The 21117-nt window shown below is 35.4% G+C and overlaps 2 protein-coding genes across 6 annotated transcripts in view; both read left to right on the top strand.

Annotated features, from left to right (window-relative positions):
* inf2 (inverted formin 2) overlaps positions 1–2921 on the top strand; it is a 79860-nt gene extending 76939 nt beyond the window's left edge. For all 4 annotated transcript variants that reach the window (XM_056477693.1, XM_056477694.1, XM_056477695.1 and 1 more), the window contains one exon: positions 1513–2921. Coding sequence is in view for 1 of the 4 variants with exons in the window: in XM_056477694.1 (XP_056333669.1) it covers positions 1513–1556 (44 nt within the window). In the remaining 3 variants the exon portion in view is untranslated. The remainder of the gene's footprint in view (positions 1–1512) is intronic.
* Positions 2922–4909: 1988 nt separating this feature from the next.
* adss1 (adenylosuccinate synthase 1) overlaps positions 4910–21117 on the top strand; it is a 30472-nt gene continuing 14264 nt past the window's right edge. Inside the window, exons 1-7 of one of the 2 annotated variants that reach the window (XM_056476647.1) lie at positions 4910–5166; positions 15170–15272; positions 16575–16637; positions 16746–16796; positions 16896–16962; positions 19043–19150; positions 19229–19310. In XM_056476647.1, the coding sequence (XP_056332622.1) occupies positions 4978–5166; positions 15170–15272; positions 16575–16637; positions 16746–16796; positions 16896–16962; positions 19043–19150; positions 19229–19310 (663 nt within the window). In that variant the 5' untranslated portion in view covers positions 4910–4977. Of the gene's footprint in view, positions 5167–15169; positions 15273–16574; positions 16638–16743; positions 16797–16895; positions 16963–19042; positions 19151–19228; positions 19311–21117 lie in introns of those variants that run through there. The other variant, XM_056476648.1, reaches the window with a different exon arrangement.

The following is a 21117-nucleotide window of genomic DNA, read 5'->3' as shown; positions in this document are numbered from 1 at the left end:
TGGGTCTAGCAAATAAATCCTCTTCAGTTAGGATCTTTTGCCTGTTCGTATTGATGTCGATATGAAACAATCACTTATATGTGGTGCCAGATCTGGTAAGACGTTAACCCTTCAAACACTAGTGGAGATGATGTTGGGATAATTAGGTCAAAATAAATGCATATTATAAGACGATGAAAGTGTTTTGACCTTGTGTGCTTATCAGCCTCTTGTTGGAGACCCCCAAACCAAAATATGACCTTTTATAATAGTGGCTCTTTAATTAGCATCTCTGTTATGATGAAGCATTACTGTTGGTTAATTGTTTCTGTAAAGCCTAGTTCACACTACATGACTTTAAACTACAGGATTTAAATATTAGTATAGATGTTTTGTTACCATAGCAACTATAGAATCACCACGACAGATTAATTGCTAGGTGTTGTTACCATAGCAACTACAGAATCACCACAACAGATTAATTGCTAGGTGTTGTTACCATAGCAACTGTAGAATCAGCACAACAGATTAATTGCTAGATGTTTTGTTATCGTAGCAACTATAGAATCACCACAACAGATTAATTACTAGGTGTTGTTACCATAGCAACTACAGAATCACCACAACAGATTAATTGCTAGATGTTTTGTTACCATAGCAACTGTAGAATCAGCACAACAGATTAATTGCTAGATGTTTTGTTATCGTAGCAACTATAGAATCACCACAACAGATTACTAGGTGTTGTTACCATAGCAACTACAGAATCACCACAACAGATTAATTGCTAGATGTTTTGTTACCATAGCAACTACAGAATTACCACAACAGATTAATTGCTTGATGTTTTGTTACCATAGCAACTGTAGAATCACCACAACAGATTAATTGTTAGATGTTTTGTTACCATAGTAACTGTAGAATTACTACAACAGATTAATTGGAAGATATTTTGTTACCATAGCAACTACAGAATCACCACAACAGATTAATTACTAGAGGTTTTGTTACCATAGCAACTATAGAATCACCACAACAGATTAATTACTAGATTTTTTTTGTTACCATAGCAACTGTAGAATCACCACAACAGATTAATTACCAGATATTGTTACCATAGCAATTGTAGAATCACAACAACAGATTAATTACTAGATATTTTGTTACCATAGCAACTGTAGCATCACCACAACAAATTAATTGCTAGATGTTTTGTGACCATAGCAACTGTAAAATCACACATTAATTCAAGTGCTTTAGTATAGTGTGGTTCAGAAATAAACTATAGTAATTTATAATAAATATTGTAGTATTTTTTTCATATGGGATGATTAATTCATTGCTTCCTGTGGGATTTTGTATTAACACCTTCAGTGGAATTGTTTTGTTTTAAAAAACTAATAATGTTGGCATTATTGACATTTCTTACTGTACGTTATCATAATTTAATGCATTTTTTCATATATCGGTTGCATTTCAAGCTAACAAATTATAATAAACATTAAGTGACTTTGTGTATCCTCATTACTGCAGGAAACTCTAGAAAAAGAAGAACCAAAGGCAGAAGGAAAAGTTGAGGACGTTCCTGCTGTGATCAGGCTTTGGATCTGAAGAATAACACACACACGCACACACACACTGAGTTTGGCTTAAAGAAATGTATTTTTAAATGCTAAATCTTTGAATTTGACCAAACTGTTTTTAAATATTCGCACATTGGGAAATATGTGCATACAGAATGTTGTTTACAGAAGAGTATAATCTGGCTGATCATGGATTGTTGCCAAAACCTTTAACATAACTCGCTGTTAACTCTATTACTATTGCTCTGAATGTAACTTTAAGATGTTTGACATTAACCTTAAGGAGTATTAGTTTGTTCTTATATCAGTTCTAGAATATGACTATAATGATGTTTCTTTGCAGAAATGTATGTTATATTTTGCGCTTGCTGTGGATGAGCTGGATCTTCATTTGAGTGTGACTTTCATATTGATGTCGTTATGTATTTTAATGTATATCAAGGAAATATCTAAATTATATATATATAGATATATAAATCTATAAATAAAAGTGCATTCAGCGTTGAGGTTTGTTTTTTAATATCATACTCTCAGGTTTATTACTGTTTAATATGAGTGGTGCTGTAGTTTCTTAAATTGTGCCTAATCATGGCTCATTTCTAAACTCTGCCCCCCATATGTGACAACCAATCACAAGTCTGACTGACAGGTAGATGGCGCTCTGCTTTTTTGGTTACAAAATATAAACTGTTCATTCATTCATTTTCCTTCAGCTTAGTCCCTTTATTTATCAGGGGTCGCCACAGCCAAATGAACCGCCAACTATTCCAGCATATGTTTTACACAGCAGATGCTCTTCCAGCTGTAACCCAGTACTGGGAAACACCCATACACACATTTAAACACACAAACTCATACACTATGGCCAGTTTAGTTCATCAGTTCCCCTATAATGTATGTGTTTGGACTGTGGGGGAAACCGGAGCACCTGGAGGAAACCCACGTCAACACGGGGAGAACATGCAAACTCCACACAGAAATGATCACTGGCCCAGCCGGTACTCGAACCAGTGACCTTCTTGCTGTGAGGCGACAGTGCTTACCACTGATCCACTGTTTCACCCTATTATAAACTATTTTATTATAAAATACTTCACATAATATGATCCTTATTGAACATGCCCGTGAAAATAACTGGGTTGTGGCACTGTGTAAAAATATACAAATAAATGTCAAATTAAACTCAGCTTCTATTAAATAATTTCCTCATTTTCTTGCTCCTGTTCATTTGGAGGTTTTGGGTGTTTTAACTTTTCAAGAAGTGATTTTTTTTCCCCACAGTCTGATGTAGAAAACATCCAAAATACACTTTTAAGTGTTTATTTATTTATTTTACCTGCACTTGCATGGACCAAACTTCAGTTTAATTCATATTTATATTCTGAAGGTTTTTATAGAGTAAAACACATAACTCAAATTTATAATTTTCCTAATTCATTAATTCTGTTCTATTTTTTTTTTTTTTTTTTGCTATTTAATTCCACAAATGCTGTTTGTCAAATAAAATACAACAATTTTGCATCTCACTTGAAATGTTCAGATTTTTGAGCTAGAAATATGCAAATTAGTGCATGTTTAATAACTAATGCATAATTTACGCGTTTAAACAGCAGATTAGAAGCTTGTGAAACTAAATAAATGATTGCAATTCTTTATTTAAGCAATCAAGTGATGATGTCTGGTGCTATATAGCCTTTTAGTTTTAAATATTATTATTAGTTTACCCTATTCAGCCTCTCCCTGCTGAAAAATCCAGCTTAAACCAGCCTAGGCTGGTTGGCTAGTTTTAGCTGGTTGACCAGCCTGGTTTTAGAGGGGTTTTGGCCATTTCCAGGCTGGTTTCCAGCCATTTCCAGCCTCGTCTTAGCTGGTCAGGCTGGAAAACGACCTGCTAAATCCTGCTAAAACCAACCTGGTTTAAGCTGGACATAGCTGGTTTTGGCTGGGCTCCCAGCCTGGCTAGGCTGGTCAAGCTGGTTTTAGCTGGTCATTTTTCAGCCTGACCAGCCAAGACCAGGCTGGAAATGGCTGGAAACCAGCCTGGAAATGTCCAAAACCCCTCTAAAACCAGGCTGGTCGACCAGCTAAAACCAGCCAACCAGCCTAGGCTGGTTTAAGCTGTTTTTTTCAGTAGGGTCAGTACATTTATATACCAAATCAGCCCAGGCTTCTGAAACTAAAGCTTTAACCTGCGTCAGATCAGTATTGATTGTATCAGCTGATGTTTTATCACATGCTCAGACATGCAATCAATAGCGTTTTGTCTCTTCATAACTCAACTGCGCATGCCCGCTAAATGGTTTTTGTGTTAGTTGTAGCCTTTGTGTGATATTTATAGCCTTTCAGGTATAAGCTTTTAAATACACGAATTAAAAAAAAAAACTTTGCCTTGTTTATAATCTCTCGCAGTAATCATAATCGGCTGCGACTGGTGTTTTGTATCCAGCGATGAAAAAAGTAACAGTTGTCACGTGAATGTGAGTGCACCGCTGCAGCGCTCTGATGAATTTATACACGAGGAAAACTTTACAGTGTGCTTAACTTAAACAGTGAACATATGAGAAATATCATTCATCCTTCTGTGTGACAAGGGTTCATCTCTTCGTTTACAGGGTTGCCAAGTCCACGGTTTTCCCTCCGCGGAATTGGTGTTTTGTATTCAGCGGGTTAAAAGTTTTGATCAGTTTAATTTAGCTGAAATCATTTAGTTGAAATATACAAATGTACATATTAGAAATCATTACATCAATAATAAAACTGAGATAGGATGATGAAACAGATTAAGTACACTTTTGTGAGGGGCCGTAGTGGAGACCAATGTTGCATGTGTGTGTGTGGCTGTTCTCGTAACGTACTGGCAGGATTTGCTAATATAATAACTAAAAGTCCATCGAGTACAATTTATTTTAGATTTTTTTAATATATATTTTATTTTAAATCAATTAATTTAAAGTTTGTGGTTCATTTCCAAATGGGTTTTCTGTATTTCATCTGTAGCATCATTACATTTTAATGCCAGATCCTCTATGATGCCAGATAGTTCACCCAAAAATGGACAATTCTATCATTTCCTCATACTCATTCATTCCTCATAATGCAAACTGTTTTTAGCTTGGGCTGGCTGAATGAAAATTAAAAGTTAGTGAAAAAAACAGACATCAAAAACAGAAGTTCCAAAGATAATTGAAAATTCAAATAACTATAAAGAAAAAAACAACAACAAGACAAAACTGGAGACATTCAAACTGATACTAGCATTATCGGGCTAGTTGAATCGAGTAGTTTTGTTGCTTCACCTGGCAACCCTGTCGCTGTCCCCCGCCCCTCAGTTGAGCCCGGTGTGTGAGCGACAGACCGGCGGACACACAGCTGTTTTCTCCCGCAGTCAGACCGTTTTTTTCTTCGGATACTCAGCATGTCCTCTGGCTGGTCACAGAACGACCACAGGAGCTACTCGAACCCGCCGCCGGCCGCCGGTAAACGGGCGAGGAACGACTCAGGGAACAAAGTGACGGTGGTGCTGGGAGCCCAATGGGGAGATGAAGGAAAGGGCAAAGTTGTGGATTTACTGGCCACAGAGTCCGACATCGTGGGCAGGTGTCAGGTAATGCCACTTTGAAAAGATTAAACCAATTATTATCAACTTTTAAATTGAGGTAAAGTTGGTTTCATATTAACACATTTAGATTTGTAGTAACCATATTATCAGCCAATGACCATCAAAGTAGGTTACAGCATTGTTCACAGTCAATTAGTCAAATAGTGCACGTCACATTCGATTTCAGACCCAGTATTCAAAGTACCATGGTAAACAACAATATAGTGGTCGTGTTACAAGTTGGCACTGGACGAATGTACAAACATGAAACCAATTAACTAAAAGTTAACTTTACCTCAATAACATTAAACAACTTTTCTGAAACTTGTTTCATCTGGAAAGTGGAAAAGTTGTAATTAAATGTTATATAGGCCAGTTTAACCAGTATCATCAATGATTTCATTAACATTTTTGAAATACGTAAATACCAATTTCTTAATAGCGAATTAATATTGTATATATCCAAATTAACATGACTATTAATCCATACATGCACTCTAAATTATTTATTTAACCCAATGGTTGACTTAAAAATATTTGAAGCCTTGTTGGGGTATTTTTTTTTACCTTTATTGGATTATTTATTAATAACTCAACTAATTGGGTTAATTATTTGAGGCTTTGTTGGGTTATTTTGAACCTTTATTGGGTTATTTGATTTTGAATTTCAAATAACATTTTGAATTTCAACAGTCAACTGATTTATCTGACACAGAACAGCTGGATTAATATGTGTAGGTAATGTTGGTTTTTGCATTGTAAAGTTTATTTAAGCTCTAACACAATAATATTGTTTTTATTTATTTTTTATCAAATTACCTCTCCCAGTCGTGTTTTTTATATCCGTTTCACCAGCACTCTTAATTATTGATTATACAAATGCGCGCTTCACAGCCAATCTATATTAAACAGGTAAAAACTCTTAAGTGTCTGGAACTTAAAATAGAAATAAAGCATTTTAAATATTTTTGAAAACTGCATGTCATTTATTTACACAGTCATAATTATGAAATTAATAGTAGTACTAGTAAAAGTAGAAATAGTAATACTAGAATGGAAAAAAGAACATGTAATCAAAATAACCCAATGCATTAACCCATAGTTGGGAAGTTGCTATAATAACCTATAGTGGGGTTATATGTTGGGGTATTTTTAACCCAACTATTTTAACTGGGTACAAAAGAAATATAGGCATATGTGTGTGTATATTAATTTATAATAATACAGTGTACTATATATATATATATATATATATATATATATATATATATATATATATATATATATATATATATATATATATATATATATATATATATATATATATTAGTCCCTTTATTAATCTGGGGTTCTCACAGCACATTGAACCGCCAACTTATCTAGCAACCTAAAAAACTTAAAAAATTGTAATTTGGAGTATATTTTATTGTATTGGGTGGCACAGTGTCTCGGTGGTTAGCACTGTCACCTAACAGCAAGGTCGGTGGTTCGAGTCCCTTCTGGGTCAGTTGGCGTTTCTGTGTGGAGTTTGCATGTTCTCCCCGTGTTGGTGTGGGTTTCCTCCGGGTGCTCCGGTTTTCCCCACAGTCCAAACACATGCGCTATAGGGATTTGATTAACTAAATTGTGTGTGTGTGTGTGTGTGTGTGTGTGTGTATGGGTGTTGGGTCGCAGCTGGAAGGGCATCCTCTGCATAAACTCTGAATAGTCGACGGTTCGTTCTGCTGTGGTGATCCCTGATGAATAAAGGGACTAAGCCGAAGGAAAATGAATGAATGAATGAATGAATAATACAGTGACTATATGGCTAGCCTTTTAGCTAAACTTATGATTCTGACTTTATATATATATATATTAAAAAATCCGTCTCTGATTACATCAGCGTTTCTTATACAAATGTTGTTATTTGGAGTATATTGTTTTATATTATTGTATTATATTGTATTGTGTGACATATTCATTAAAAAAATTATAAATCTACAAACATATCTGAAAACATGGCACCTTTTTGTTATTTTAAGCAAAATAAATGCCCTAAAAGGCAACTTTTTATTTTAAATTTGGCAGAAATGTCATCAGTAGTGAAATTAAACAAAATTATATTTTGCCCAAGCCTGTAACTATAAGAGAAATTGCCAAGTTCCCCATTTTAGTTCAGTCTCTGTTTATATGCACACACATTTGTGTCTGAACAAACATGAAATGCACAGATCAGCCACTGACAAACCCTTATCAGTCCAGACCAGGGGTAGGGAACCTATGGCTCGGGAGCCACATGTGGCTCTTTGACCAAAAATATGTGGCTCTCCAGCTGTCTCTCTTCAATAATATTATAAAGTAAAAAAATTATAACTCTCTCTAGAGTTTTCTATTGAAAATACAATTACAATTACCTTTATATTGTATTTTTCACAGCAAAATAAGAACTCAGTTTACAATAAAAGGATCTTTTAACCAATGCACATGTGTGACACTGTGGTTTAACTTGAATATTTACACCAATAAAGGCCAAGCAACTTTCATTTCTATGGTAACCTCACGCATGTAAATTCAAACAACATTCATGGGTGGCGATGGCAAAAAGAATCTTTAATTTGTCTTTTCTTAATACATTGTGATGCGTAATATTTGCTTATTTTTGAGTTGTGCATGAACATAAATAAAGGTTTTGTTTATAAATAAATAAATAAATAAATAAATAAATAAATAAAGGTTTTGTTATATGCACACACCCCCAATGGCTCTTTAAAAAGTGCATTTAATAAAAAAACCCAGAAATGGCTCTTTGCTGAAAAAAGGTACCCGACCCCTGGTCTAGACCTTAATCTGAATGTTGGAGGAAGTGACGTCATCATCATCCCTGTCCATTCAGTGCTTGCTTTAAAATTCAGAGACGTTACTGTTATTTACAACATGCCATTTTACAAAGAAAAAGTCATTCGTCCTCCAGTGAAACTTTAATTATTTTTAAGTGCTGTTTATCAGAGCAGGGACATTTTCACAGTATTTCCTATTATATTTTCCTTCTGAAGTCTTAGTTCTGTAGGTTTGGCTGGAATATTTTTTTTAAATGTAAAAACTGCTGTGTGCAATATTATTTGCCCCGTTAAGAAATTATAAATATTTTGTTCGATTGTCTACAGAACAAACCACTGTTGTTCAATAACTTGCTTAATTAACCTAGTTAAGCCTTTAAATGTCACTTTAAGCTGAATACTACTATCTTGAAGAATATCTAGTCAACTATTATTTACTGTCATCATGACAAAGAGAAAAGAAATCCGTTATTAGAGATGAGTTATTAAAACTATTATGATTAGAAATGTGTTGAAAAACTCCTCCATGTTAAACAGCACTTATTTTTTAAACATATATTGTAAGTATATTACATTTAATTATATATTAGTATTTAATTATTCGTTCAATTCACTTTCTTTTCAGCTTAGCATATGTTTTATGCAGCGGATACCCTTCTAGCCACAACCCATCACTGGGAAATACCCAGACTCTCATTCACATACACACACACTATGGTTAATTTAGCTTACCCAGTTCCCCTATAGCACATATCTTTAGACTGTGGGGCAGGAAACCCACGCCAACACGGAGAGAACATGCAAACTCCACATAGAAATGCCAACTGACCCAGCCGAGGCTCGAACCAGTGACCTTCTTGCTGTGAGGCGACAGCGCTACCCACTGTGCCACCGCGCCGCCCAGTATTGAATTATTTAATAGTAAATATCAGTGTTTCTCAACCATATTCCTGGAGGACCACCAGCTCTGCACATGTCTCCTTAACCAAACACACCTGATCCAGATCATCAGCTCATTAGCAGGGTCTGAAAGACCAGTAATGGTTGAGACGGACAAAGGAGACCTCCAAAGCATGCAGTGTTGGTGCTCCTCCAGGAACGTGGTTGAGAAACACTGCTTTATATTATATTTATGTAATATATATCTAATATAAGTATTCTTTCAGTTTCCTTCAGCTTAGTCCCTTTAATCATCAGGGGTCACCACAGAGGAATGAACCTCCAACTATTCCAGCATATGTTTTACGCAGGGGATGCCCTTCCAGCTGCAACCAGTACTGGGAAACACCCATACACTCTCACATTCACACACACTCATACACTACGGCCAATTTAGCTTATTCAATTCACCTGCAAACTCCACACAGAAACGCCAACTAACCCAGCCGGGACTTGAACCAGCGACCTTTTTGCTGTGAGGCCACAGTGCTAACCACTGAGCCACCGTATCACATGTTTGGCTCTTGAAAAGCTCACATAAATCAGAATTTTGTGATATCTGAGAGGTGTTTTTTGAACTTTGTGAAAAACTGAGATATCGAAGAAGCTTTTCTAATGATGATGATTATTATTTTTTATTTTTTAAACCTGTCTGGGGTACGTTTTGGGTAATGGGGTTTGAGTTATTGTAAAACTTAATGTACAAAGAAATTTCACCGCAGGGCGAATCATTTTGTCTTGAACTATACATGCACTATAATGTATTCTTAGCTGCTGATGCGTGTTTATGAGTGGCTCATCGCGGTGAATGTCAGTGCCAGAATTCCTGGCCTTCACTGAACTCGGGTCACATTCCCAGCGTTTCTGGACATGTGAGAAGGGCACGGCTGGCCAGAGAGACGGCCTGATGGAAATAAGCTCATGGTAAAGGGCAAAGCGGCCAGACTCAGGTTTCCAGGTCTCCTCCTCAAGAAAAGAGGACTGTAAATCTGGACCTTCAACCTTTGGGTTGCTGGTGGCCCTTTGCTCTTTGCAGAAAACTTTCCATTGAGTGTTTGTTCAGGGTGTCCACAGGGTCTTAAGGAAAATTTAAAATATATATATATATATATTTTTATTTCATTGTTAGCTTTAAGGATGTCTATAAGCAAGTGTGCTCCAAAACACTGACAAAATTTGTGCTTAGAAAGTACTAACCCTAACCCTAACTGATATAAACGAACACCCAAAGCTTGCAGTTTGTCACTTCCTACTAAATGGATAGATATTTTTTTCACGTCACCTCAAATCTTAAAGGGGGCCTATTATGTAAGGGGTTTATAACCAAATTGTGTGTCAGCACTGTGTGAATATCTCCAGCCTCTAATAGTAAACATTAATTATCTGTTTTTATAATCAGACTTGATCAAAACAGTCTGCAGAAACACTTTGATTGACATTCTCCCTTTGTACAGGTCATCAGAGAGGGTAAAGCCCGACCCACTAGTGCTCATCTCTCCCTCATTAGCAAAAGACGTTAGTCTTGTTTTTTAATCTGCCACTATGCTGACACACAGGCATGTGTAGCCCCGCCCTCTTCTGAAAACAGCACAATCTCGTTTGTTTGTTTGTTTGTTTGACTTTATTAATCCCCAAAGGGAAATTAGCATGTCACAGCATAGCTTTCCATACTAAACAATAATAAGTTACATATATATATATATATATATATATATATATATATATATATATATATATATATATATATATATATATATATATATATATACAATATTACATATATATATATATATATATATATATATATATATATATATATATATATATATATATATATATATATATATATATATATATATATATATATATATATATATATATATACAATCTGATCACTGTTGGTAAGAATGACTTCCTGTATCTTTCTCTGTAACACCGGGGTTGAATTAATCTTGCATTAAAAGAACTTGCGCACGCTTGGACTGTATCAAAAAGGGGATGATTATCATGGTTCATCATACTGACAAATTTGTCCATCGTTCGATCATGTGCAATCGCTTCTATAGTGGGTAGTGCACACCCCACAACAGAACCTGCCCTTTTTATATGCTTATTTAGTTTGTTTTCTACTTCTACAACAGTCCTCCTCCCCTGCAGGTTACAGCATACAGGATCACAGAAGACTTAAAAAGTATTCAACAGTGTCTGACACACACCAAAGGACCTCAGTCGTATTAATAAATGAATGCGACTCTAACTTTTTTTATACACCTGAATTGTATTTTCAGACCAATCGGGCTTGTTGTTCAGATATACACCCAGGTACCTATATGATGAAACAATCTCAATTTCTGACTCCTGTATAATCACTGGCACCGCTTGTGGTGGATGTCTACAAAAATGAACAATCGTTTCTTTGGTATTATTAGTATTTAATTTAAGACATTGTTTTCACACTGGTCAGCAAATCTTTTCAAAAGCAACCTATAATCACTCTCATCATGATCCCTTATGTAACCTACAATTGCAGAGTCATGTCGTCGCCAATAGCCTAGTGGTTAGCGCGTCGACATATAGCACCCAGGTGCTCATGGCAACCCGAGTTCGATTCCCGGCTCGAGGTCCTTTGCCAATCCATCCCCTCTCTCTGCTCCCCATACTTTCCTGTCTGTTAATCTCCACTGTCCTGTCAATAAAGGTGAAAACCCCTAAAAAATTATTATTAAAAAAAAAAAAACAATTGCAGAGTCATCAGAAAACTTCTGTAGATGACAATTTTTGGAGCTGTATTGAAAATCTGACGTATAGAATGTAAATAAATATGGAGCTACAACTGTTGCTACTAACACCAGTGCTACTCATTACAACTTGTGACACACAGTTATGCATCCTCAAAAACATTGCAAGAATCAGATGCTTTGTTTCCAGTGAGGACTGAGAGAAACTTGTTGATGCTTTTATCAGCAGCAGGGTGGATTACTGTAACGTCCTCCCCACTGGCCTTCCCAAAAAGACAGTCAGACAGTTGCAGCACATCCAGAACGCTGCGGTCAGGATTCTGACCAGAAGCAGAAAATCAGAGCACATCACACCTGTCCTCAGGTCTTTACACTGGCTCCCAGTTACATTCAGAATAGATTTTAAAGTATTATTACTGCTCTATAAATCACTAAATGGCCTAGGAGCTCAATACATTACAGATATGCTCACTGAATACAAACCAAACAGATCACTCAGATCTTTAGGATCATATAAACTAGAAACTCACAGAGTTCAGTCAAAGCAGGGTGAATCGGCCTTCAGATACTAACAGTGCCCCCTGCTGCTGGAATCAGCTTCCAGAAATGATCAGATGTGCTCCAACATTAGGCACATTCACATGTACACTGAACACACATCAGTTTAGCTGTGTCTTTACTGAATGAGCACTGTGCTACATCCCACAGATCGCAGTATTGTGTCTTTCTTTTCTTTTTTTTTTTTGTTTTTTAGAACCTGTTTAACACATTTTAATCTGTTTTTATCTGTTTTTAATCATTTTTATTGTTGTTGTTTTTTTTCTTGTACTTGTATTTTTTATTCTTGTTTATGTAAAGCACTTTGAATTGCCACTGTGTATGAAATGTGCTATAGAAATAAACTTGCCCTGCCTAACATACTGTGGTCTATTTGTGATATAGTCAATTAACCAACTTACTATACTTTTTTGTAAACCTGCATTTTCTAATTTTGCCTTCAGTAGTGCAGGCTGAATAGTGTTGAATGCACTTGAAAAATCATTATATATACTAGTGAATATTTTGAAAAATCTAAATAATTGCGTCATCTACCCCTACATCTGTTTTTTACGCAAACTGCAGTCTGTCCTCAAAAGCAATCAACAGCTGCTTAATATAATTTAAAACCAATCTTTTTTTTTTAAAAACGTTCATTTTGTCGGCGGCAGTGGTGTAGTGGTTAGTGTGTCGACACATGCATTCTGGTGCTTACGGCGACCCGAGTTCGATTCTGCCTCGCTTTCCTATGCTGATGCTTCCTCTCTCTCTCTGCCCCCCATGCTTTCCTGTCAATACTCTACTGACCTGTCCAATAAGGTGAAAACCCCTGAAAAAATAAATAAATAAATAAATAAAAAACTTTCATTTTGAATTTAAAGTGACAGTCACCAAAATGCCACAATTAAGATCAAAGCCTAAACGGGTCAGATTCAGAGAGTTTTAAAACATTATTTGTGCTCTATTTTGTGCTGAATCTCAAACTCAAACTGGCGGGGGGTCTTTTAAGTGAATGTCAATTCATAGGAGGGCCGTTTTAACATTTAAGCACAAGAAAAAAGTGGAAACCTGATGTAATTGATGCACTCAGACATGTGAAGAACTGAGATATCGAAGAATCTTTTTTTTAAATGATGATTATTATTATTTTGTAATTTTTTTAACCTTTCTGGGGTCAGTTTTGGGTAATGGGTAGGCCCACACGGAATCTGCAAGCGCAGAAATTTGCAGATTTCCACAGATTTTTAGCCCATCATTGAGTCTATGTATTAACATGTGTAAAGGTGTGTACATGAAGTCATTCCTCTCTTTTAATGACCTTGAGAAGGTGATCTATGCTTTTATTTTGGGAAGACTTGACTATTGCAGTTCTCTATATGTGCATATTAGTCAAAATGCCCTAAGTAGATTGCAATTAGTACAAAATACAGCTGCGAGACTTCTGACAGGGACTCGCAAGTATGAGCCCATATCCGCAGTTCTTTCCTCTCTGGGCTGGCTGCCTGTTAGGTAATGGATTGAGTTTAAACTATTAATTTTTGTTTTTAAATCCTTAAATGATCTGGCACCACCTCACTTATCAGACCTCCTACATGTATATAATCCTGGTCGGGCACTAAGGTCTTCTGATCAGTTTATTCTTTCTGTACCAAGGTCCCGGTGTAAGCGAAGTGGGGATCGGGCTTTTGCTGCTATCGCACCAAAACTCTGCAATGGGCTTCCACCCCACATCAGACACGCTCCAACTCTATCTGTTTTTAAAAAGCTTCTGAAACTCCATCTTTGTTCTTTAGCATTTGAGCATTTTTAATTGTTGAGGGATTTGCCTTATGCTTTAATTGTTATGTATGTGATGGAGGTTTATTTTAATTAGTATTTGATTGTGTTCAGCACTTTGGGCAACATTGTGCTGTAAAAATGTGCTATATAAATAAACTAACTAACTAACTAACTAACTAAATTTATATTTAGTCAGTTTTTTAATTCATTTCACTAATATGATTGTGATCTAATAGTAATATTAAAATATTCATATGATTTGTTTGCAATACAGTTTGTAAAGTCAAATGTTCTGTCTTTTAGTAGATATATTATATGAGAGACTTGCTTGTTTACCAGTTAGTTTAGTGGATCCAATTGGATTTGCATTGTAAACATTAAATAAAAGAAAACATGTCTTATTTATTGATTTCATATATTAAGTTTTTAGTTATGATACTCCTGTGAATTCACTCAGACATTCCTCCCTAGAGTATATGCAGTCAAAGCTCCTTTTTGTTTCTTGTTGTACATATCGAAGAGGTAGTTTAAATGGAGTATATGTTGAAGCATGCTAATGGTACTTTTAATTTGCCAGTAACCTGGGTTAATTGTTTCCGGGGAATTGTATGCCAATGCAAAATCGGCGCGTTTAAGCTCTGTTTTCTTTAAAAAATCAGCGATCTCCACTGGCTGAGTGATATCCGATATAAAGTGGGTCTCAGATTGTACAAGAAGCACTGCATTAAATAACATTTTCCCCTGCCATGTCTTTATAATATGAGCATTTATTTTACCCCAGTATATTCAATGGAGCTTCTGCGCTAGCCTGCCGATTCTGACGGGCGCGTGCGAGTAAACGGCTTTTTGTCTCGTTTTACGCTTGAGCAACTAAATAAATGCCAAAGTCTGTTTAACTGATTGTATTTGAATCACATTACAACATCGATGCTGTAAAAGGAACCGTATAAAATGGAAAAAAAATCACAATAACAGATCACCGGAAGTTTATCAGCATGGGAAACACACTAGCTCGGCATATACCCTTTTGCTATGACAATATTGAGAAGAATGCCCCGCCCTCTTAAATTCTCTGTTCAGATTACGTCAATCATTGAATAAAAATTGCATTTCAAACACTTTCTCAAGAACTTTTTCTGTGTCTCTTTGCAGAAATTTCCACAGTGTTTGTTTGTTGATGAGAGTTTTTCTGTCTGTCAGGGTGGAAATAACGCCGGCCACACTGTGGTGGTGGAGGAGAAAGAGTATGATTTCCATCTTCTGCCGAGTGGAATAATCAACACCAACTGCACATCATTCATTGGTGAGAAAGAGTGTCTCCAGGTCTAAAGTAGTGCTGTGAAATGATTCATGCAAATGCATGCATATTTCAAAATAAAAGCTTGCATTTATGTAATGTGTGTGTGTGTGTGTGTGTGTGTGTGTGTGCTGCAATACACACATACATGTTTGTATTTGAATTGTATTTGAATTTTAAATATGTATACCTAATACAAATTATATGTAAATGTTTATGCTGTATATTTTATAATATATATATATATATATATATATATATATATATATATATACATACACTCATCGGTCACTTTATTAGGTACACCTTACTAGTGTCGGGTTGCACCGCATTTGCCATCAGAACTGTCTTAATTCTTCGTGTCATAGATTTAACAAGGTACTGAAAATATTCCTCAGAGATTTTGCTCCATATTGACATGATAGCATCAGGCAGTTGCTGCAGATTTGTTGGCTGCACATCCATAATGCCAATCTCCCATTCCACCACATCCCAGAGGTGCTCTATTGGGTTGAGATCGGACTGTGGAGGCCATTTGACTACAGTGAACTCATTTTCATGTTCAAGAAACCAGTCTGAGATGATTCAGGCTTTATGACATGGTGCGTTATTCTGCTGGAAGTAGCCATCAGATGATGGAGACACTGTGGTCATAAAGGGATGGACATGGTCAGCAACAATACTCAGGTAGGCTGTGGCGTTGACACGATGCTCAATTGGTACTAATGAACCCAAAGTGTGCCAAGAAAATCTCCCCCACACCATTACACCACCACCAGCAACCTGAACCGCTGATACAAGGCAGGATGATCCATGCTTTCATGTTGTTGAGGCCAAATTCTGACCCGACCATCAGAATGTGGCAGCAGAAATGGAGACTCATCAGACCAGGCAACGTTTCTCCAATCTTCTATTGTCCAGTTTTGGTGAGCCTGTGTGAATTGTAGCCTCAGTTTCCTGTTCTTAGCTGACAGGAGTGGCACCCGGTGTTGTCTTCTGCTGCTGTAGCCCATCCGCCTCAAGGTTGGACGTGTTGTGTGTTCAGAGATGCTCTTCTGCAGACCTCGGTTGTAACGAGTGCTTATTTGAGTTACCGTTGCCTTTCTATCAGCTGGAACCAGTCTGGCCATTCTCCTCTGACCTCTGGCATCAACAAGGCATTTGCGCCCACAGAACTGCCGCTCACTGGATATTTCCTCTGTCGGACCATTCTCTGTAAACTCTAGAGATGGTTGTGCATGAAAATCTCCTCTGTTTGAAATATTATATTTTCTGCTTAAAGTAATTAGACTCTCAATCAACCTGCAGGTAATGGCGTAGTCATTCATCTTCCAGGATTATTTGAGGAGATTGACAAGAATGAAAAAAAAGGTAATGTTGTGTCATAATTTACATATGCAAACATGAATGCTTTTTATATGACCTGCCAGGTCCATTCTGTCTGTGCACAGCAATAATGGTTTATTCTTTCATGAAAAGGGCTGAAAGGATGGGAGAAAAGACTGGTGATCTCAGATCGGGCTCACATCGGTAATATAACTAAAGCTAAACAATAGTGTGTGTGTTGTGTCTGTGGTGAGAGATATAAACAGTGGATGATGATCTTACAGTTGCATGTCTCTCTGTCAGTGTTTGACTTTCATCAGGCTGTGGACGGACTTCAGGAGACTCAAAGGCAAGCTCAGGAAGGCAAAAAGTAAGCGCAGAACTGCAGGCTGGTTTATTGCTTGTTCATTTTTGTTATAAAACCGATAGTTCTAGATTCTAATTGGTTTAACCACATTTTAAGCTGTTGTAAACATAGGGTGTGTCTCAATCAGCTCCCTTGTTGACTAGTCAGTGCACTGATCAGGGCGTCAGGCAGGGATTTGAAGTGCTGTTTCAATCGGAAAATTCTTCCAGTGCACTAAAACGTTCGTACCCTGAAAAATCCCACAATGCACCTTGAAAATTTGGGCACATTGATACGCACTACTGTATATATATATATATACACCCTTAATGGAAGTTCGTAAGCTCAAAAAATGAATCATGTGACCCAAATCATCCAAACGCAGCGACAAACGAGAGATGTTTTTCTAAAGACAGTCTGTTATTTATTTATTTTTGACATGAACGAACATGGCTAGATAGGTTAGTAACAATCTAGCAGACATTTATAATTGTTTAATAGTTGAAATGTTGCTGGCATATGAAATATGTAGTGAACCTAGCTCATCACTGCCCTTATAGTGCCTCAGGAGCTAGGGTGCTGATTGAGACGCAGCCATAGACTGTATAAAAAGAGTCCTATATGATTTAACAAACAAATAAATGTGACGGTTGCTCAGTAAGTATTGAGTTAAAAAACAAACATTTTATTTGCTTTGTTTAGTTTTGTAAAAGCTTCCTACGTTTACAGATGTATAATAATTTTATAACATCAAGGTAATTTTATATTGCATAATAATAGTTTATTAAAGCATTATCCCCTGCGAAACCAGGGTTTATAGGGAATTTATAACCCTCGCTTCCACGTCATGCCAATAAATTTCTCTTTGCTGTTATAAAATTACTGTAAATTATTGTTGTACTGGGCATAGTACTTTAATAAATTGTCAATATAAAATATAATCTTAACCTATGTCCACCTAGCTAGTTTTTAACACATCAAATGCTGGTTTTGCTGCTTTAAATTGTAAAAATCTGTGAATTCTCAATTAAATAAATACTTTTAAAATGAATTGTATTAAAAAAAAAATTTATCTTTCTAATAGTCAAAAGTGCTTAGATTTATATATTAATAATAATAATAATAATAATAATAATAATAATAATAATAATAATAATAATAATAATAAATAAAAATAATAAATATTGATTTGACTTTGATTATCAACTTTTTCCAAACTTTAAAACAAGCATAATCATGTTAATCACAATTAACATAAAAGCTTCCAAATAAAAGGTTTGTTTTGACATAATATATGTGTGTATTATATTATATTATGTCAAAACAAACCTTATATATATATATGGGATACGAACACATACTTAAAAACAAAACTATACAAAACTTTTTTGCCACATAGATTGTTATGTTTATATATAATTTGTACCATATGCATATATATATATATATTTTATATTTTTTTTTATCTAAATATAAATAAACATTTTCTCAAATATATGCATGCATGTGTGTATTTATATATACACAATACATATATACAATACACTAAATAACTGATTTATTTTCTCTTTGTCATGATGACAGTAAGTAATATTAGACTAGATATTCTTCAAGACACTTCTATACAGCTTAAAGTGACATTTAAAGGCTTAACTAGGTTAATTAGGTTAACTAGGCAGGTTAGGGTAATTAGACAAGTTATTGTATAACGATGGTTTGTTCTGTAGACTATCGAGAAAAATATATAGCATAAAGGGGCTAATAATATTGACCTTAAAATGGGTTAAAAAAAATTAAAAACTGCTTTTATTCTAGCCGAAATAAAACAAATAAGACTTTCTCCAGAAGAAAAAATATTATCAGACATACTGTGAAAATTTCCTGAATCTGTTCAACATCAATTGGGAAATAATTAAAAAAAGAAAACAAAATTCAAAGGAGGGCTAATAATCCTGATTTCAACTGTACATATATATACACAACACACATATGTTATGTAAAAAAAATACTTTTATTTCAGATACAATTAATCGTGATTAATCTTTGCCCAGCACTAGTATTTTTGTGGTTCGTGGTGATAATAATTGTGTGTATTTATTCACAGCATAGGAACAACTAAAAAAGGCATTGGACCCACATATGCCTGTAAAGCATCTCGCACTGGCCTTCGCATTTGTGACCTGATGGCTGATTTTAATGAGTTTTCCACAAGGTAGATCCTCTATAAATGCCGAAAAACAAGTGTGCATGAGTGCAGTAGATCAGAAGTGTTCAATACTGTCCCCTAAAGGGTGAAGAATCTGGTCCAGCAGTACCAGTCTATGTACCCTGCTCTGAAAGTGGATGTGGAGAGCGAGCTGAAGAAGCTAAAGGTCAGTAAAACCAACAAAATTTGCCATCTTATTTATAATTAGTAACTGATTAGTTGACACAAAAGTCATCCAAATGTAATCCAGAAGTAGTCCGATTACAATACCATTAATATGTAATCTGACAGAATAAAGAGAAAGTTTATCAATTGCTTGTGTTTTTAAGGCCTGTGTAAACATTTTTTAGCAAGTTTAAAGCATTTGGGCTCAAGAAACTATTACTTTTGTTTTAATAGTGTTTAATTATTTACACAATGAAGGTTATACAGCTTTATTGTACATTTGATTATTTTATTTCTGTACCTGTATACTTTCAGATTCCGTCATTTCTTTTTTTGCTCTATTTATCTGGGCTTGTAGTTTGTTTATTTTATTTTATGCAAGATGCACTATCTCCTACGAAATCATCCCAGTCAATCTAAAATGATTAATTAATTAAGTTATCTTGTGAAACTTCAGAATATAAATCGGCAGACAGTCTAATTATAGCAATGTATGTTTTTTTAATGTAAATTAAGGTCTGTTCTGGCTGTTTTCTTTATCAGAATAGTACAAGATTCACACTTCAATATATGTGATGTCAAAAAAGGTTAGCATGAAAGTAATCTAAAAGTAATCCAAAAGAACTCAGATTACATTACCATAAGTGTGCAATTTAAGAGATTATTACTGACTACACATTTTGCCATGTAATCTGTAATTAGTAACTAATTGGTTAAGTCAGATTACATTACCATAAATTTAATTGTCTACTGCTTTGTTCACACCAGACGTGGAACGCGTGAACAAATCACAATATTCATGCGTAAATAGATGCAGAATGCGTTATGTGAGTTTATAAACTCCTTCAAAAACTTAACCTGGATGATGGAAGCTTCAGACTGAGCCAAGCCCAGTTTGATGAACTGTTGTCCAGTGTCGGGAGGAAGATTTTCCCCCAGGATACCAACAACAAGCGTTATTATTATAATTACGCCCCTACAAGACAAAGCTCATGATTGGTTAACGTGGCGCAAATGTCCCCTGAAGTTCAGATTTTCTAACTCGAAACAGAACAGATTTTATAACTCCACTTCACTGAATTCTCCACTTCATTCGCTTGTATCACGCCGCAGGATGTCTATACGCATCTTTGCATTGACTTAAAATATAAATCACTTGCACTTGATGCTTTAGCCGCATTTAATTCAATTCACCTTTATTTGTATAGCGCTTTTACAGGGTAGATTGTGTCAAATCAGCTTCAGATCATAGTAAATTGAAACAGTGTCAGTCCAGTTTTCAGTGTTTAAGTTCAGTTTAGTTCAGTTCAGTGTGACATCTGGTGTCAACGTAGCATTAGAGATTATATTCCTGACTACAAATGTCATGTAACTTGTAATTAGTAACTGATTGGTTAGCACAAAAGTAATCTAAATGTAACCCAAAAGAAGTCAGATTACATTACGAGAGATTATATTAATAACAACAAATTTTGTCATGTAACTTGTGAATAGTAACTGATTACTTGGCACAAAAGTCATCCAAAATGTGTAATCTAAGAAATCAGATTACTGACTACAAATTTTGTCATGCAATTTGTAATTAGTAACTGAGCAAAATATTTGCACAAAAGTAATCTAAATGTAATCCAAAAGTAGGCAGAATACATTACTATAAATGTATAATCTAAGAGATTATATTAATAACAACAATTTTTGTCATGTGACTAATTAGTAAATAGTAACTGATTGGTTAGCACATAAGTAATCTAAATGTAATCCAAAAGTAGGCAGAATACATTACTATAAATGTATAATCTAAGAGATTA

Source organism: Danio aesculapii, chromosome 17, assembly GCF_903798145.1.
Source record: "Danio aesculapii chromosome 17, fDanAes4.1, whole genome shotgun sequence".
NCBI classification, from domain to species: Eukaryota; Metazoa; Chordata; class Actinopteri; order Cypriniformes; family Danionidae; genus Danio; species Danio aesculapii.
The sequence above is the reverse complement of the archived record's forward strand: the minus strand, read 5'-3'. Positions and strand labels throughout refer to the sequence as shown.